At 32.8% G+C, this 19,108-nt stretch overlaps 1 protein-coding gene across 9 annotated transcripts in view; it reads left to right on the top strand.

The window, feature by feature from the left end:
* The window catches only part of LOC105221110 (formin-binding protein 1-like), a 61,320-nt gene that overhangs the window by 21,104 nt on the left and 21,108 nt on the right, over positions 1-19,108 (top strand). For all 9 annotated transcript variants that reach the window (XM_054230083.1, XM_054230081.1, XM_054230080.1 and 6 more), the window contains exon 2: positions 10,626-10,741. In XM_054230083.1, the coding sequence (XP_054086058.1) occupies positions 10,626-10,741 (116 nt within the window). The remainder of the gene's footprint in view (positions 1-10,625; positions 10,742-19,108) is intronic.

Raw genomic sequence — 19,108 nt, 5'->3', positions numbered from 1 at the left:
AAAAAGCCGCAAAACATGAAAAGCAATGGTAGTCGGGATCGAATAATAATAATGGCAACCGACAACAACAACTGTTGCAACAACAACCACTACAACAATAACAGCCACTTCAAACGCTATAAAACGCTTTAACTGTGACGTGAGAAATGCAAATTTCAAGCTGCTGAACCGTATAAGAGCACGATAAAGCACTTATATTTGCATGGATTTGTGTCTTTATGCATTTAACTGTATATTTATGCGTGTGTGTGTGTGTGTGTGTGTGTGTGCATTTTAGTGGCGCTGCCGACTTGTTTGCAACTGTGCAATATGGCAGCGCTGCTGATATGGGGCAAGTAGTCAAATATGTTGCACAGCAATCAATTGACAGCGGTAGAGCGGGAGAGCGGGAAATTGCAGTTAACTGCCACGCCGCTTGGGTGCCGGCAAATTGCGCCAAACACACTCACACCGACACACACACACACACAGGCGTTCAATCACTCACCAAAGTTGTTTAATCTTGAACATAATGTTTTTGTTGTTGTTGTTGTTGTTGTTGTATCGATCGCTTTTAGTTTTGTCAGTATCACATTTGTCTGCTTTTAACGGTTATGATATGGGTCGTAACACTTAACCGAGTTGTGGCAAGATTTTAAACGCTGAATATGCTAAACAGACAATCAGCTTGCCTTGCTGTGGGGGTGGGGCAGCAGTGCGGTGCGGTGCAGTGGCAGCGGCTGTTTGATTGTATGGTAATGTAATCGTCATGTTATTCAATTGTTTTACCGCATATTACGTACGCTAAGTATCGGTAGTGAGTGATTTGCCAAAGCCATGCTGCCACACGTTTGTGTTTGTATGGTTGGGTGTATGTTTTTGTGTGTGTGTGCACTAGCTACCAGTTGGCGCGTTAAATGCCACTTGCGGATAAAATGTGGGCTGCTGATTGATTATTTAGGTGTTCCGCCTGTCAATTGTTGTGTAATTCTTTAAGTAACGCACGAGTAAGCGATTAGCTGCAAATGCCACCGACTTCATATGAATATGATTGAACTCTCAAGTGAGTGAATGAGCACATAACAGAGTTCAGTTGAATATATTTTTGAATTGATTATGCGATTATAATTTTTTTTATTATAAGAATGATTTATATATTAACCAAAATATATACAGGTTAACTTCCATAACTCGAACTTCTATAACTAGAAGATCTCCAAACTCGATCTATTGAATTGACAATAGCGTTTAGAAGTAAAATTTCCTACAAATTTCTTTCCATAAGTCGAACTTTTTGGTCAGGGCATGATACAAAATGTAAAATTCTACTATCAAGGAACCATTTTAATGGAGATTCGTATCATAAATCATGTAACAAAGGTACAGGTGATACAGACGTTGAGAACCAAACAAAGTAAAGTGCAACAAACAAAATTACATAATACTCGTTTTAATGTATTTAAATAAAACTTTTTTCGAAATAAATAACTAAAACTGTGTATAAATCTACATTTTACAGCTTTTTGAAAAATTTGTATAACTCGAAGTCTCTCTAACTCGAAGTTTTTATTTGTATTGTAGTGATTCGAGTTAGAGAAGTTCAACTTTATAAAATCTCGCTTCTTTCAATTCATTCTTTAAAGAATTTGTCATTCTTCAAAGAATTAATCATTCTTCTCCTAAAATTTTGACATTCATGATACTATAACAAGACAAGATGATTCACTTAAATTCCTCTTTGGCTATCTTCCTATCCTTAAAACTAACTTTCTAGAGGAAAACTTTTTTTAAGAAAATGTTCTCAGATACTTCAATATCTGAGTAATAATTAATGTAGAAATACAACAATCTCGGTTGGTTTTTCGGGAGACTATATATTTAGTTTTCTTGATTGGCATTCATTTATAAATCTTATTCTAATCGGAAAAATCGTCAAGTTCGTATTTCTCCTTGGAAGGGGGGTAGATTATATAAGAAGAGGTCCATAAGGTTCAACAAGTTTTATTACCTAGGATTAATTTGTTGGGTCTAATGGGATGTAATTTCAGATTCTTTAAATATACCACAACACTGTACATGTTTTCTTTTTGAACATAACAAAAATTCGACGCCACATTGTTCTAAGTAATGTCCGCATAAATCATAACTGTAATCTCATTGAAGCAGAATCACTGCGTAGGTGTTAGAACACATACCAATCCCACATCAGCTGTGCCGAAACGACTTAGATTTCATTGACTTGCGAGAGAGCTTAGATTCCTCTCACAGAAAGTCTGCAGTAATCGGCACGAATCCGCATTTTCATCCTATAATTATCGTTTATCATTTACCGCCTCGATAAGCATACATTCTCCTTTTTGCGCTGATTTCTTTGTGAGTTCGTTGACAGTATCTATAAATAACGTTCTTGAGGAATATGTTCTACTTTTCCTGTCATTAGTATTATAAAGTTGGTGATCTCTAACTCAGTGACATTAGATGCTCAGGGTTCAAAAATGATTTATTGGAATAGCTTGGTTTTAGCTGCATTTTTCTTATTAATAACACTATAAGCAACTGAGTTACTGGATATTGAGTTATAACTAAAAAAAGTATTTTCTCTGTTTTCCGAGTTAGCCGTCAAAGTCGAAATATTCGAAATCTAGTTTACTACTAAAAATATGGACATATTTTCCTTCTTATTCAATTGGTATATAACATTCTGATCTTCATTTTGATCAAGCTCATATGATGGATGATATAAGCGGTAGAAGTTTGATCTTTAAAAATTTTGAATTTAAAAAAATTGGCACATTTTCTGAAAATTTGGTAGTTACTCTTTTGTTCGTATGCATATTTCTTCTAATTCAAAGATAAAAAAAACTTTCGTTTAAATATTTTTTCCAGGAAGTTTATATTCAAATTAAATAAATACGCATACCTGGAGAAAGGTCGCTTAACCACATTTACGAGCGTACCATTGTAAACCGTAAAAAATGTTTCGAAATATAAAGCTTTTATTTTTTTCAATATCCAACTTTAAGCACTAATAACATCTGCCATATAAGGTTGAACGAAGTCTAACTCCGAAAATCGAAGAACGCATTGTTTTACTTATGGCTCAATCTCCTGGAAGAACTAAGTTTGATTCAATACCAGCCCTGTTGTACAGTGTAATTTATGCTAATCAGCTGCTGGAATTTTTGTGAGAGTTATCAGTATCAGTATAAAAAAAAATAAATTCATGAACCAAAAAAATTACGAAATGTGGAAAAAAGAGAAATAAGAAATTTAAAGATTTAAAAAATTCTAAACAATTTATTTGCGCTTAAAAGTAAATTTAACGAAAATAAAATGAAGAAGTGTGCAACAAAATGCGAATTGGTTTGGTGACACCATTTCTTCATGTTGCCTTGCCATTGTTAACGGTACACAGCGGACGACTCTTTTCTATACCTTTTTCATCTCTTTAAAATTGTCTCCAGCACCCACAACAAAGGCACACACACACACATACACGGCATGACATAACACAAACACTTGTTTATAAGCGCCAAAAGCGCTTTGTTGTTTGCGGTTTGTTGTATTTGTGTTGGGTTTGTTGTTGTTGTTGCTGGCTACGCCAAACTGTGCTGTTGTGCCAAATTCAAAGCACTTTCTTGCGTTTTTTCTATACCATGCGTGTTTTTATGTTTTTGTTTTTGTTGTTGTCTACTCCACCTGCGCGCTTTCCATTGACAAACGCATTTGCACGCGAGCTCACATGCTCCACTTTCGGTTTCTTTGCGGCGCGCGTACGCTTAGCCTTCAGTTTGTTGACTGACACACACTGGTACTTGAGTGCGTCTACAAGCGCACCGCGTGGCCCCCTTGAACGCACTCGCTGCAAATATGCGCCAGCGCTTCAACGTGGTATTTTCGTAAATCACTTTTATGTGGTCTCTTTTTGACATTATTTAACATTCCGTTTTGTTTATTTTGTTGTTGTTTTTGTTTGCCTGTCAATCAGAGTCGCATGGCCGTCCAATTGTCATGCCGCGCCACAACAGAAGTGGCCACTTAAACGCATACAAATCAAATCCGCCCACAAACCACTTGCACTCAACAAACCGAAATAAACTTGAAAGCGTTTACAACAACAAAAGATTTCAAACAAAAAAACAACAACAATTGAACTATTTGAAATTTTTAAATAAGACGAAAATACGAAAATAAAACTGTCATTAAAGAGCGGCCGATGTGCAATCTATCGATCGATTGCGGCACTTAACGGTGTTGGACGCGCGTCGCGAAAAGCGTAATTTGCATGCAGTCGGCATTTTTTGTACGCCGCTCGCTCGTCTCTATGTGCACATTCCTTCGCTCGTTATTTTATTACCAAATTTTCTTGCTTGCTATTTGCTTCTTGTTGTTGCTGCTATTGGTTTGGTATTATCTCACTTGCACGGCACAAAAGATTGCCTCATCCATCGATTGTGTAATCCAGCGTCGCTATCTGCATACAAACCAAACATACATCGGCACATACGAGCTGTAAAGCACTACGTTAATGAGGTCTTCAATTCGTTTATCGTCGTTTATTTTTTGTTGATTTGTTTTTGTTTTTGCTTTTGTTGTGGTCGCAAATTCGATTGTCTTTAAATTTAGCGTAAAATTCGCTTGCCCGTCGTCCCCTGCGGCGCACTGTGATGCAACATTCTCTAAACGTTTGTAAAGCGTCGTTCGTTTCATTTGTTTTGTGGCAAATCGATTGCAACACTGCACTTTCATTGCTTTCAAAGTACGCGTAACTCTTCTAATCACGGTGAAGCTTCTTGAGCTGAGTTAAGAGTTGTACATATCACCAAGTTACTTCCAACGATCGATGATGTAACTGTGATAAATGTTTCCAAGAAAACACTCTGTTATTTTCCTGATTTCTTTCAATTTACTTGAATTAACCTTCAATTCTCAGTCGGTTCATTGTAAATATAGCGGTTCTTTTTCATAAAGAGATCGGAGTTCAAGGTATGGGATGATTGGTGATCGCTTTGGGGTTTTCAGTTGAGAATTGCTTCTGTGATTTTTTAGTAATATTGACACATGCGTGGATGGCTTAAAAAAACTTGTTAAATCATATATTGGGCTCTGACGACTACTTACTGCTCTATACATATTTTCTTCATCTCATGTTGGGTAGTCTTATAAATTTGATGTTGATTTGATGTACACCGCACAACTCTCATTATAAACAGGTTGAGAATGAAAATAAAATCTTTAATAAGTTATCCATAAACTCTCTGTTGTTATAAATTCAATTAAATTATGATACTTTGTAGTGACTTGATGAGATTATTCTGATAAATGTGTAAAACTCAAACTTAGTGAACAGAAAAGAGACGGTTCCACATCGTCCCTCATTTGGTAGTTGCAGAAAATTTGTGGGAAAAAAGTGGTCAACTCAAAACTGTTTGTCGAAACGCATATTTCGGGAAGTCTTTTTGAAGCTAATTCTGGATCTCATTGTAATTATTTGATCTTATTAGCAGCATAATTAAGTATTTAAGCTTTATATAGGATTTCCTCTTCCTAGATAACTAAAGTTCGCCTGTTTTCAATTCCCATATACTGAATGAATACACCTCACTTTATAAGTATCTACTGCTCTATGTCTGTTGAAACCATAGGCATTGCAATTTACTGACTACATATTAATTAATACGATACTCTTAGGATTTTTGAAACACTATCCTTAGTTTAGTCGAATTTCAAAATCTGATAATGCAGTTACTACAATGGTTTCAAATTCTTTGGAAGCGGCTCTCCTATTTAGGTGATTGAGAAAATTATTAAGATTAAAGTTAGGTTTGATGTTGGCTGAAAGGAAATACGGTTAAAAAAGGTTAAAGTCCGTATATATGAGGTTACAAGTATTTAATAATAAGTAAATATTAAAAATTTGGTGTTTTAAGATTGCCATATATTTTGAAAATTTAAAAAAATATATCAATCAATATAAAAAGTAAATAAAAATCTATGATTTGGTTTTTGAAATTATTTTACAACATTTATTTATCAAAAATTAATATGATAGGGTTGCCACTTTATTTTAAACCTACAAAAAAATATAATTTAAATAAAGTTCGACTCGAATGTTTTGTAAAGTTTTTTATTGGAAATGTTATCTTTTGAATATATTACTGCTATTTTATAAAAAAGTGTATGGCAACCCTGAAAACGGAAAATTTTGAAAAATTTTTCTTCAAAATGTTAAAGCAAGGTCAGCTTGTCTGGTATTTCTATAAGTACAGGTCAGTGATATATAAAATTTTTTATTTATTTACCTACAAACACACCATAAATTTACTGCACATGCAACTCTGTAAGTTATGCGCTTAATTAACTTTCATTACTCGTTTGTTCGTTCGGTTTCATACCACTTGTGTCTGCAGGCACCTCCGCTTACCTCAATCATAATAAATCTAACATATTTCCACATAAAAACGTTGTAAATCGTGTTGGCACTCATAATTAAAGTGGACAGTTCTGATTTGTTGGTGCAACGACGTGAAATACATTTTATTATTATTATTATAAATAGTTTTAATTATAAGGCGGACATTCCAATGAGAAAACGAAAGTATTTGTACTGTTGCAACTCGGAGAGGAGTGGAGATAATCGAGTGAATGCAGGGAATTCTTGGAATTTAAGTTATTTTTGTTTTCACTCACAACTATGTGTTATTATTGAAATGATGAAAGAATTGGATAAAACGTATTTGAAAACTTAAAATTCTTTTTGAACCAAGACAGCTCTGATAGCATTTTCTGAAGTGCCGCAGTTGATTCATGACTGATATTTAACAGAGCTGTAGTCAATTAGCTGTGAAAGTAATGCTCAGATGGAACCATTTCTTAGAGATTCAAGAAATAGTTGTTCGAAATTATTTTATTCGGATACTGAATCGAGTATTTTCGTAACAATTAATATTTCAAAACCTAAATTACTTATGTTGATAAGGCAGGAGCTTGGAACTTTCAATTATAGCGAGTAGAATTGGTGGAGTATAGCTAATATTGAAAATTACTAGTCTCTCGTCGGTATATGTTCCAACGTGGATAACTTAGTAACCATATCAGTATCACTGCGATCTATTTACATTTCGAATTAGAACTTAAGCTTATAAATTTCAAATTTCATTTATCTTGGCACATTCCATTCTTGTTCAGTTCGATATTACGTAGTTTCTTATATACTATATGAATAATCGAAAATGTGATGTTATTCAATATGTCCCACTACAATACGGACGCACTGTTTCATTTCTGTTTGTGTTGTATGTATGCTGCTGTAATAAATGTTTATAAACTTATCATGTAAGCGAAATCACAATTTGTTATGCATATTAATTAATTTATTAGAAGTGAATATCGACACAGTCGCCTATGAGTAGTTTATACTTATGTATATTGTATATGAATACATATCGACACTGGGCAATGAGTGAACGGTAGCAATTGCAGACAATCATGAAACGTGAAGTAATTTTAATTAATATGTTTTTTTTTCATTATTATTATTATGACTTGTTGCTATTGTTTTCCTTTTTGTTCAGATAAAAAATGTAGCTAAAGAATTTCTTTGTTCGAAATTATTATTATGTGAAGATATTTATGGATACATGTACATACTCTCACATACATATAAATCTATATTCATATGCGTTTTATTATACATTTTTTTAAATGTTGCTTTTGCATACTTCTAAAAATGTTTAGTTATGTTTTTTTCAAACACGTACATTGGGCAATTTCATCAAAGAAATTAAAAATGTTTATTTAAATACTTTAAGTAATTCAAATAGTATAAAAATGGACCCATATTGTATAAATATATATAATATAAAGTTATATTTGTGTTTTAAGTACCTCTTCTACACAATTATTATTGCTTATTTTATAGTCACTTTATTGTTATATACTATAACTTCGCGAGCATTCGAAAATTTTTATCACTTGTCATTATAATCGATTCACATATACAAAAATACAAGTATATTGCATTAATACTAAGCATACAGATAAGTGTTTTTATGAAAAATATTGAACAAATCACTTGATAACTACAGTGTAAACAAAAAATAAAGCTTAGCTATCTCTCGCACTCACCTATCTATAACTATTTTTGTGTGCTAGGTAAAGATTACGTACAATTTTTTATACTGTGCCATCAGTAACCTAGATAATAACCATAGATAAGTAGTTGTATACCTTAGAAGTGACAATACTCTTTAAAAAATGTGTAAAATCGGTTTAACCCCTTGTTGACCAAACCAAGAATAAAGACAATTATCTAATAAGTTTTCACATATTTCCATTCGTAGTCATATATTATTAAGCAATGAAGACAACAAAAAATTGTAAAGGACATCTTAGTATAAAAAAAGGATATGGTACTTAGAAGTAACGTCGGGCTTGAGGAGCTCATATTTTTCATACATTAATGCCATGATACAGTTCTTTTTTTCATTGCAGCACAAATATATTCCATACATATATTCCTCAAAAAAAAAAAAAAAAACAGTTACTGGTCCCTCTACTGAGTCAAATTGTGAAACCACGGTGGGTTTCTTAATTTTTTTTCCATTTTCGCAACGGTTCTTCAAAAACTGTGCTTCGGAAATTTTCCGGCAAAATATTTGTCTCTTCATTTTCTTCTTCCTGAATTTGATTTAGAACTTCAATCAAAAAATGATCTTCATCGTTCGGTGAAGTCATCACCTCTTCATCTTCATCTTCATCTTCATCCTCACTCTCAATATCCGTATCTTGTGCATTATCAATTGGAATTTCTTCCAAAATGGAAGCAATTTGATTTTCTGTCAAAAATCTGCCGTGAACTCCAGCCATTATATTCTATTATCTGTATAAACCTGTATATAAGGAAATCAGTGTTGTGTGTAAAAAACAAGGGCCAACAGAGCCCGATGGTACTTACAAGTCTTCTTCAGAAAATCAAATATCACTGGTAAACAAAAAAGTTAGACTCCTTTGCGTCTTCAATAATAAATGCCAAATTAACAAAACGTTAAGTTTCTCTTTATTTCCTGGAGAAATTTTAAGAATTTTGCAATATATAAGTAAAATAATACAACACTTTTTTTTTTACGACCGCACTATGGAAAACACGTAACTTGAAATGAGCATAGAGAGCGAAAAATTCTCGAATATTACAAAAAGTACTGTTATATGTGTGCTTTATTTTGTACTTTAAAGTACCGTTGGTCTGCTTGCAGCAAGAAGTTCAGCGATTCTGTTTAAAACAGAAAAATTCGAAGTGGTACTGGAGAGTACCGCCAGACAACAAGGGGTTAACCTATCCAGAGCTCGTTTTATTGAATATGGGGCATATATTAATTAAATTATGATTATTTTTTTTTTGCAATTATCTTACGATAAAACGATTTATAACTTCTCTCAACCACCAAATACCAAATACAGATTTTTTTCTGTACAAGTAATTTATAATTATTTTTATTAAACAAATTTAAATATTTTCCTTCTTATAAAATTTTTTGAAGAATTTTGTAAAATTTTCATACACTTTTTACTAACATTCATTCATTCATAGTGTAAATAAACGCAGCAGAATTATTTATTTTCTAAAATGAGTTCATTGCCAAGTTTGTTTATTCGCCAACAATTTTTGGCCATATGTTCTTGAAATACATTCTTCTATCGCCTATATTTCTCGATTTCAATTAAAGCATATTTTCAAGTGCCTGCTTTCGGTATTTTTAGAAAAGATTACTTTGCCATCATGAAAGTGCGATTTGATAGAATGTATAGATATATAATATATACTTACATTTCCATAACTGAATAAAAGTAGTCGAATACTTTGAATCACTCTTAGTCAGTAAGAGAATATTTGAGAATTACTTAAAAATGTTTTGTCTTGTAATTGAGTACGTTTGCCAAAATAAAATGAAATAATTAAATTGGAATTTTTGTAATCAAAATCATTTGTTTATAGGAAAACTATATTCATTCTTATCGAGGCGTGAAATCTATGGTATTGTTGGGCTTAGTTATTGTTTGTAGTAAGTATTTTTTTAAGGAATGTATAAGTTCGCAGTATGTAAACAATTTACTTACACTCTGGCTGGTAGCAATATATAGTATAGTACTTTTTATTTTATCAAATGGACTATATAGTACATATGTACTTGTTCGTGTTTTGCTGATATGATATCGTTTATCAGAAAATTTCCTATATTTTTAGTAAATTACGTATACAGCAGACGCACTACTATCATATAGATACATGCAGTTATGTTAAAAATATTAGGAGTGTTCATTAAGTAGCATTTTAAAATTTTTAATCTTATCTCTCGATATTCTTTTAATTTTCTTTTAGGTTCTACCCCGTTTTTTCGATAATTTGGGGCTGATAATTTTTATTATTTTGATCATGACTGTATGAGTACTTTTCTAATTCTGCATTAATTCAATATGATTTGTTGCATTGCAAATTTAGAGATTTAAAATTAAGAAATTTCACTTGTGAATAAAAGTAATGCTAGAATATTAATTGTCCAATTTATTTTAATTAATATTTGTATTTATAAAATTGTTGCTATAAAAAACTGAAAATACTAAATATTATCTTCTTTCTTCATTTACAGGATCAGTATGAAAATATATCGTCACAGACGAACAAAGGCATAGAATTCCTTGAAAAATATTGCAGTTTCATACAAGATCGTCTGGCGATAGAAAAAGAATATGCCACCAAATTGCGGTAAGTTACCAAAATTCGAGACGAATATGGTTTATATTATAGATAAGATGACAAAGGTATCTTTTTCACGAAAAACAATAAAATTGTTGATCAAGTGGAAAAGTCACCTTGTGCATTTCAGAATTTGTACGAATAATGCCCTAACCTCAGAATTCGATTCTAAAATGCTATATCTATGGAAATGATGGAAGCAAGACTCTTCTTACTTTTCATGCGTTGGGAAATTTTCTAATACTAGTTGGTTGAGATAGATTTTTGTTCAATTAACCTGGTCAATCTATGTAATAGCCTTTTCACACAGCCAAATTAATTGATCAATTAAAATTTTGATGGAGATACTAATTTTTGTCCTTCACACCGCCGGCTACTCGATAACTGCTACACATTTTTGTTTTTGCTTTTCATCAGCTAATTGCTATTTGTAGCAGCGACATCTACCGTCGTTTAGCGTGAACAACAACTCGTAGAGAAAGAACGTCTTTTCATTTTCAAGTTGATTAAAATTCAATTATGTATTAATGTAGATTTTTATTTTGTATGGTAAATCGATCTTAATCAGCGTTTTAATCGAACAGATATTGATCAATTAGCTACTGTGTGAAAATACCATAAGGTATAATAGACGGATTGATTCCTACATTTTGGCAATGAATAATAGATGAATTCCTGTCTATTATTCTGATTCCAGATTAGGTGGTTTGAGTCTCTTATAGCAAAGGTGTGGAAAATATGCATACTTCTGAATCATACAGAAGACCTCGGTTTAAAACACCTGGCTTACCTATAGCTGTGCTATATATTATTCTCAAACCTTCCCTTCAATAGTCGTGCGTCACTTACGCTTTCACAAACTTCTTGTTCAGAACGTCGTGCTCATGACTAAACTAAATAGTTTACTCATATAAATACTTTAATTAAAATAAATGAGAAATTCCTCAAAGTTAAATAAGTAAACAGCCAGCACTTTTGAGTGACGGTCACCTCAAACTTAAATTTATTTGTCCTCGTGATTTTCCGATTAATTTTGTGACACTATTGACCAAAACATTTGTGACCACACCAAGAATGGCTTGAATGTTATTTGTCGAGTCTCTTTAGTAGAGCCGTTGAATTTAGCCAACAAACAGCAAAGGCTATACAACAAATGAGCGAAAATAAAACAAAACATTTAACGTGTTTGGCACATAAATTCACTGCATTTTGCTTTGCTGTCAATGTTGCAGAAAAAATGTAAAAAACAAAGAGAAATATTTTTAGACACCCAGTTAGGCGGTTATGGGTTGAAGAGTCGCAAATGTGTTAATGTGCCGCGTTGAGTTGCTTGAACGCGCCACCGCGCCCATTTTCAACAGCGCATAATCCAAAGTCTAGCAATAACAACAAGTAATAAAAAAAAAATTTGAAAAAAAAATCTCAAATAACAGCTGTGGCAGCCACATTCCTTTGCGTTGCTTAGTAGACACCTGGATGGCTTGTGTGGTTGACTGCGAAATTGTGTTTTTCTTTTGTTTTTGACAAATTATTTAATTTTTAAAATTTGTAAAATTATTTATAAAAATATTTTTTTTTTTTTAAATTATTTTTTTTTTATTTTTAAAATTATTTTTAAAAATATTTTGTTTTTTATTTTTAAAAGTAAAAAAAATTTAATATTTTTTTCAAAAATATTCTTTTATTTTATTTTTAAAAAATATGTTTTTATTTTATTTTTTAAATATTTTTTTTTAATTATTAAATTTTTTCATCTATTTTAATTTTTTTGGTTATTTTTACATTTCATAAAATTAAGTATATTATTTAGTATTTTTTATTTTGTAAATACATATGTTTATTTTTTTTTAATTTCACAGAATTCTTAAAATTTAAAAAATATATTTATTCTTAATTTTTTATTAATTTAGATTTTAAATAACTTGAATATTTTTTTTTCATAAATTTTCCAAATAATATTTGAAGTTTAAATTTTTTTTTTTAAATATATTATATATTATATATTTTTTTATTTTAATTTTTTTTATTTATTTAATCTTTTATTTGATTTAGAGTAATTTTTGTTTGTTTTTTAATTGTTCTCAACATTTTTTAAATTTAATTTTCATAAATTTTTCCCATAATATTTAAAAAAATTAAAAAATATTTTCTTTTATTATCGCAGATTAACATTCCTAGCTTATATAATCCCACTATTAATTCCACTTATTTATCAATTATTCTTGTGCACATTACGCAACCCCGCGCTTATAAAATAAATACACTTAGCGATAGTATCAATTGAAATGCTCTGTCAATATAGCCAGACAACAATTCAACAAATGGCGAGTGGCACCAAAGTAGAAATCGCAAATATTTATTTATTTCGCATTAAACAAAAAAACAACATCAAATGAGCATAAAAGTAAAAAGCTAGCGAACTCATGGCTCAATAGACAAGATCGCCAAAATTGGTGGTGGCTCACCATGTTGTACCAAGAAAACCTCTTTAATGTGTATATACATATATGTATATCTGTATGTATGTATAATAAATATGTGTTAACGTTTATTTTTCCCTACATATCACTCCACACCATTATGCTTAAACGATCGATACAACGATCGGCAATTGAGGCGCCAAATCAGTGTGCGCTTTGTGGTGTGGTTCAAGCGATTTCAAAGCCAAGCTTATGCTTTTAGATACAAATACATACATCCATACTATTTAGAGTTCCATATGTGCGAAAAAGTGTTTCTAATGTAGATATATGCATCCATGTGAATTATATCTTATTTGCTTCATTTATCTCATTTGGCTGTGGCAAAAGCAAAAGTCTGAATCAAATGACGACAGTTGACTTGAAGGTCAGCGGCAAGCGATTAATTTGGCCTCACACACACAAACACACATGTTCACACAAATATGCTTCAGTTTGGTGCTCCACGCTTAGCGCTTGGCGTGCGGCTTTTGGTATGCTGCAGCTGTGCACTTTTCCACTTACCGCTACTTGCTTGGCTTTAACCGTTTCGCTATTGAAAAATCTCATTAGTTTTTATTTGCGCTTGAGAATGCAATGAGTAATTAAATGATTGCCTTACAAACATACAAAAACAAAAACAAAAAATAATAATAAAAGGCACCTCATAATTGGGTGAATTGTGGTAATAAGTAACAGTTGTTTTTGTTGTATAGTGAGTTGGCTTTTTTTTAGCGGTACAGCAGTGTGGTGTAGGAAGCACTTTGATATTTATTTAATTACCTTTTGTATCTTAAAAAATGTAAAAATCATAATTAATAAATATTAACCCTTAACCTTAGACCGAAAATATAAATGATTTGTAATAAATCCAAATCGGTTTCGTTTATATAAATTGACTCACGAAACGCATAAAAACTACTATTGACCAGATAAAAAAATTTATTATCTTTTGACTCCTTAACCCCGCAATCGCGTGACAGTCCAGGAGTAGATGCTCAGGTGTTTTCGCTTCCAGATCACAGAATCTGCACAGGTTCGTCGAGCAGATTCCGAGTTTGTTCAGATGACGCCTTAAGACGGCAGTGGCCGGTGTAAAGTGCCACTAGTTGCCTTATTTTGTTTCTTGGGAGCGCAATAAGTTGTTTGAATCTTTTCCGGTTGTACTCCCCTAGAAACAGTTTTGAGTGGCGAAGTCCCTGCAAGTGTAATATCAGACTTAGTGATTCCTACTTGCCAGTTAACTCTTCCTTTCATATAGCTGGTCTCTTCTATCATCTAATTTTTGAACAATCAAGTTTAACGTTTGCTCTTAGAAATAGCTGAACTGACTCTCTTTCGTCGGAGGTAGCTATACCGCTTGAAATTGCGCTCTCTCTTTAGACATTATTCTTGATACAATACTTATAATCTAGGTTTATTACCTTTGAAACATGCCAACTACATAACAACAGTACAAAGATGCCGAAAGCGCTGACAATTTGGATCTGAGAGTTATAAATATCCTCCAAGTCAGTTCGGTTGAATAATATTCGTTTACGTATTTATAAGGTCACCACCCAACTCTACTGTAAGGTCATAGCTAATGTTCAGACAAGCAACGAATGGTTTATTAAAATCAAAGTTAAACATATTTGATTCCTGAGATCACCTTAACACTTTTAGATCTCTTAGTCAATGGATAAATAATAGGTTTCCTTGGTGAATAACTGGAAACCCGAATCCCTTGCAAAGCATCGAAAGATGCTTATACTTTAGCGAATATATATACTTTCAAATATTAAGTGGCCAAGGTTCAATTGTCTTCAGTGATATAAGTAGAGAAGAGGTTAACGATCTCGACTTATTATTATAGTTCTTATCTAGTAATTATTGATTTAAATCGATTTACCATACAAAATATATACCTAATTTTTCTACATTAAGTTTCAATCGAATTATAATCGAGTTGAACATGAAATGCAGCTCTACGTCGAAGAACGTACTATAAGTAGAGATCGCTGTTGGAAATAATGGCTGTGGTATTGAGAAAATAGCAATCAGCTGTTGAAACATAACAACTTCTTATGAAAAGCAAAAACAGTGTGAAGGGAAAAAATTGGTATCTCAATCAAAATTTTAATTGATCAATTAACTTGGCTGTGCGAAAAGGCTATTAGGGCAAGTTTGCATCGTATGAGTTGCGAGTCTGTTCGATTCGCGGCTCGTCAACCCTTGTCAAATCGAATACGTATGTACATATATTCAGCATAGATTTAGCTTATCACTTCCCTGCCTTAATCTTTAGTATCATATAATAATCAAACTTAATGACATTTTGTGGTTAATAATTTGTAAAGTGATCAATTTGTGGTACGAAATAAAACTAAAACAAAGCAAAAACAACAACCACAAAGTGTCAACCTACAACCCCTGCGCCTACAAATATAACCCAATTTGAAATTGAGCGCGGAAATCAGAACTAACCCACTTGCTACCCGTCGATACATATAAGCCCTAGTGTATGCTAGTAAGCTATATACGAACATGATGTAAACATGAAATGTCATAAAAATAAAATACAATTCAAATCAAAACAAACGCCAATAACTGCTGACCGTATAAGTGACACCACAAATTCGTGGTTGCAACAACAACAACAAGTTGACTATTATGCTTTTTGTTGTTGGACTTTTATTTGTTGTGATGTCGGGGCATAATGAGTGAGTATACATGAATGTGTGTGAGTTGTAAAGTGAAACCCCAGCATAATCATATTACAGCACCTCTACAACTGCACATGTGACGCTTTGGAGGAAAATGTAGAAAACTACAGTAGGCGGTGGCTCTGCCAGGGAGGTCCCCCACTAACAAATTTACATGATTAGTGTCGCATGTGCGAAGTGTGGCCGACACGCAACACACACCTACGAGGGTGTGCTTATGTAAAAGACTAGCATAGAATGCGAGTGAGTATGAGTATCAATGGGCACGGACGGCACCCCTTTGCTGCAATGCTAAGTAGCCAATTGTTAGTAGGCGCTAAAGTAAAATAAGCTAACTAATTTTCGTAGCAGCTTTCAATGAGGCGTGAGTTTGTGTGTGTGCCTTGTCACTACTGCCTTATTTACCTAGTTTTCAACTTACTATGTCGGCTTAACACACCGTTGTTGGAGGGGGAATGGCGGTGAGTGCGATGCAGAGTAAAAAGAAGCCTAATTTTTGAGTGACTTAGTAATGAGAAGGTGTTGGTGGGGAAAATTAGATCTCATATAACCAATACAAAATATCATTCCGACGACAGTTGGGTCTACGGAATTTTAACGGACCCGGATTTTGATCCTGTTAGCACTGTCAGCGTTATTACAATTTTTTTCGCAATTTTTTCTACTTTTGCAACAACAATAATCGATATCATAAAGTTTAAGATTTTTTGTATTGGAATGTAGAGTCCAAACTGGTGCGTGAAGACTTCAAATACGAGATAAATTGTTTTTTCGTAAATTGAAAATATGAAAATTTAATTTTTCGTTTATTCCTTAAATTTAATAATTTTCACTTATAATTTCAATTTTTATTATACCACAATTAAAAAATGATTTTTTTCTTTATTTTATCAAGTACCGTTATTGTTACTAAAATATGCAACTCTATATATTTTCACGAACTTTGAGACCTATCATATATGAATATATATACTACTTCCACCTGCACAACACTTTGCAAATTAAATACCCCAAAATGCGTCACCCTGAATGCCGTGCAATTTATAGCCGTGAGTTGTCAGCCGTAATGTGAGCGGGTAGCGCGCTACAAGGTGCGGATATTTATGGCGGACAATATGATTCAATTCGTGTGTGTGTGTGTGTATGTGTGTCTCAGGTTAACGTTATATTTGCAGACTTAATTAGGCCAAGTGTATGCACCACCAACAACGCTATCTTCGTCCGCCGACGCGACTGCCATAACAACGAATTTCGGTTAAGGTTATGCGCTCTGTTATTATTATTATTATTTATATTTTTTGGTCAAACGATCCATTTCAAGCAATATTACATGGCGTGCGCGCTCGCCTGAAAGTGGTGGTGGCATGGTGGGTGTTAGTAGTGTCTTTTGGAAATTATACTACTCACTGTTGTAAGGAATAGAAATAAAAGATTCCGAATTGTTCTGAAACTATGCCGGGAACCCGAATTTGAACTAATTTTATTCTGAAAACTCGTTGTTTTTTAAGTTTTTTTTTTAAGTTGCAATTTTTATTAAATAAAATTATAATTTTACCTTGAATTTAACAGATGTCCACCCTATGTACTTATCTCAAATACAATTTTGTTGAAATATTTCTTATTCAAACGGATGCTTATATTCGCTATTAATCATACATTTTAAATTAATTTTGATTTTCCGTTCAATTTATCACTGATTTTCCCTCAGTTATGCCTCTTCCAATGTTGCTGCACATTTTGAGCATCTATTGTTGGCATTTAACTCAACAGATGCGTTAAGATCGCTGCAGTTTGTGCTGTCAATAGTCAAGACATACGCTGATTAAGCGATTTTCCCAAGCACTTATGTATATCAAAAAAGAAAACAAGGAAGAGAAGCAACCGCATTCACCAAAGTTAGACGTTGCTACTTTGTTGAGATGTCGCGCATGCGTGCACTGGCTGCCGAACGAGGCAACTGCTAACGCTTTGTTACAATTTCCACTACAGATTTTTCTATTTCTATATCTACATCTTAATGTCTTCATGATTAGCAACATCTCAGGTCGTCTAAAAGCGGTTGACTGACTGTCGTTTGCCCTTCTAACTCTTGCAGAACGCTTACCCCACAATGTTGTCGCTGGGCTTTCAGCTCAACGGCTGCTGCATTTGCGTGTTACTTAGAGTTGTTGACTTCTCTTTGATACCTTGACTTGCGCCATTTGTTTTTTTATTTTCTTTGTCTCTATATTTTCTTATTATTTTTATTTTACTTTCTGTTTTAATTTTATCTTCGGCGCTAACTTTTGTTTATTGCGGCTTTTCACAAGCATTTATGAGAGGTTTTTCTAATTTTTCCCATGATTATCTCGTGAGTATTTCCAGTTTAAGCTCACTGAAGTCACCAAACAAGCCAAAGGCACAAACTGGAAGGTAATAAACTGAAACGCTCTCGCTTTATGGTGAACCTTAACCAACTCTATATACACATACATATAGTTTTTATTTATTTGATATGATTTTTAAGTCAGGCGGTCTTATGACTTAGATGTTCCACGCAGTACAAACAATTCAGTAAGAGCTCGTTTCGTAAAGGTTTTATTTGATGTTTTTTTCTTGAAAAGTTCCGACGCAATATCGGAACGGTGTTATTCTAAATATTCCTCACAAAATTTTGAAAGTTAATATTTTTCCTGAGATTGCAAACATAATGGAGGGAGTCAGCTGGTTGACTGTAGGTCATTGTTGCAAGCTCCGTTGTAAGAAGATATTCTGATGATTGTCTAGAAAATAACGTCCAAAAATGAAACAGACAAGACATTAAAGGATACATTCGAACATGAACGGTACTACAATGTCATGGGAACCCGATTATTTATTGCTTGGATTGAAAAAATAAAAATTTAATAAATTCATTGATCGTCAGGCGGTATTAGATTCAGACATATTTTATATTGGCCTTTAGTAAGCTTAGTCACATATATCAGAACCTTATCATGAATACAGTTCAAAAGGAAGACTACGAGTAAGCAGTGGACATCATAACTTATGATTGGTCCATCTAAAAACAATAAACAAAAAATATTCCGATAGTATATGGATAAATCTAGTTAATGAACGAAGTAAAAAAGCAAATAATGAAACGATTAAAGTTTTACATTCATACTGATGTGCCCTGATGGGTGGAACTTCCAAAGGGTATTACTCGGATTGATTTGATATTTTTAGATACA

The sequence above is a fragment of the Zeugodacus cucurbitae genome, chromosome 4, assembly GCF_028554725.1.
Source record: "Zeugodacus cucurbitae isolate PBARC_wt_2022May chromosome 4, idZeuCucr1.2, whole genome shotgun sequence".
NCBI lineage: Eukaryota > Metazoa > Arthropoda > Insecta > Diptera > Tephritidae > Zeugodacus > Zeugodacus cucurbitae.
The sequence above is the reverse complement of the archived record's forward strand: the minus strand, read 5'-3'. Positions and strand labels throughout refer to the sequence as shown.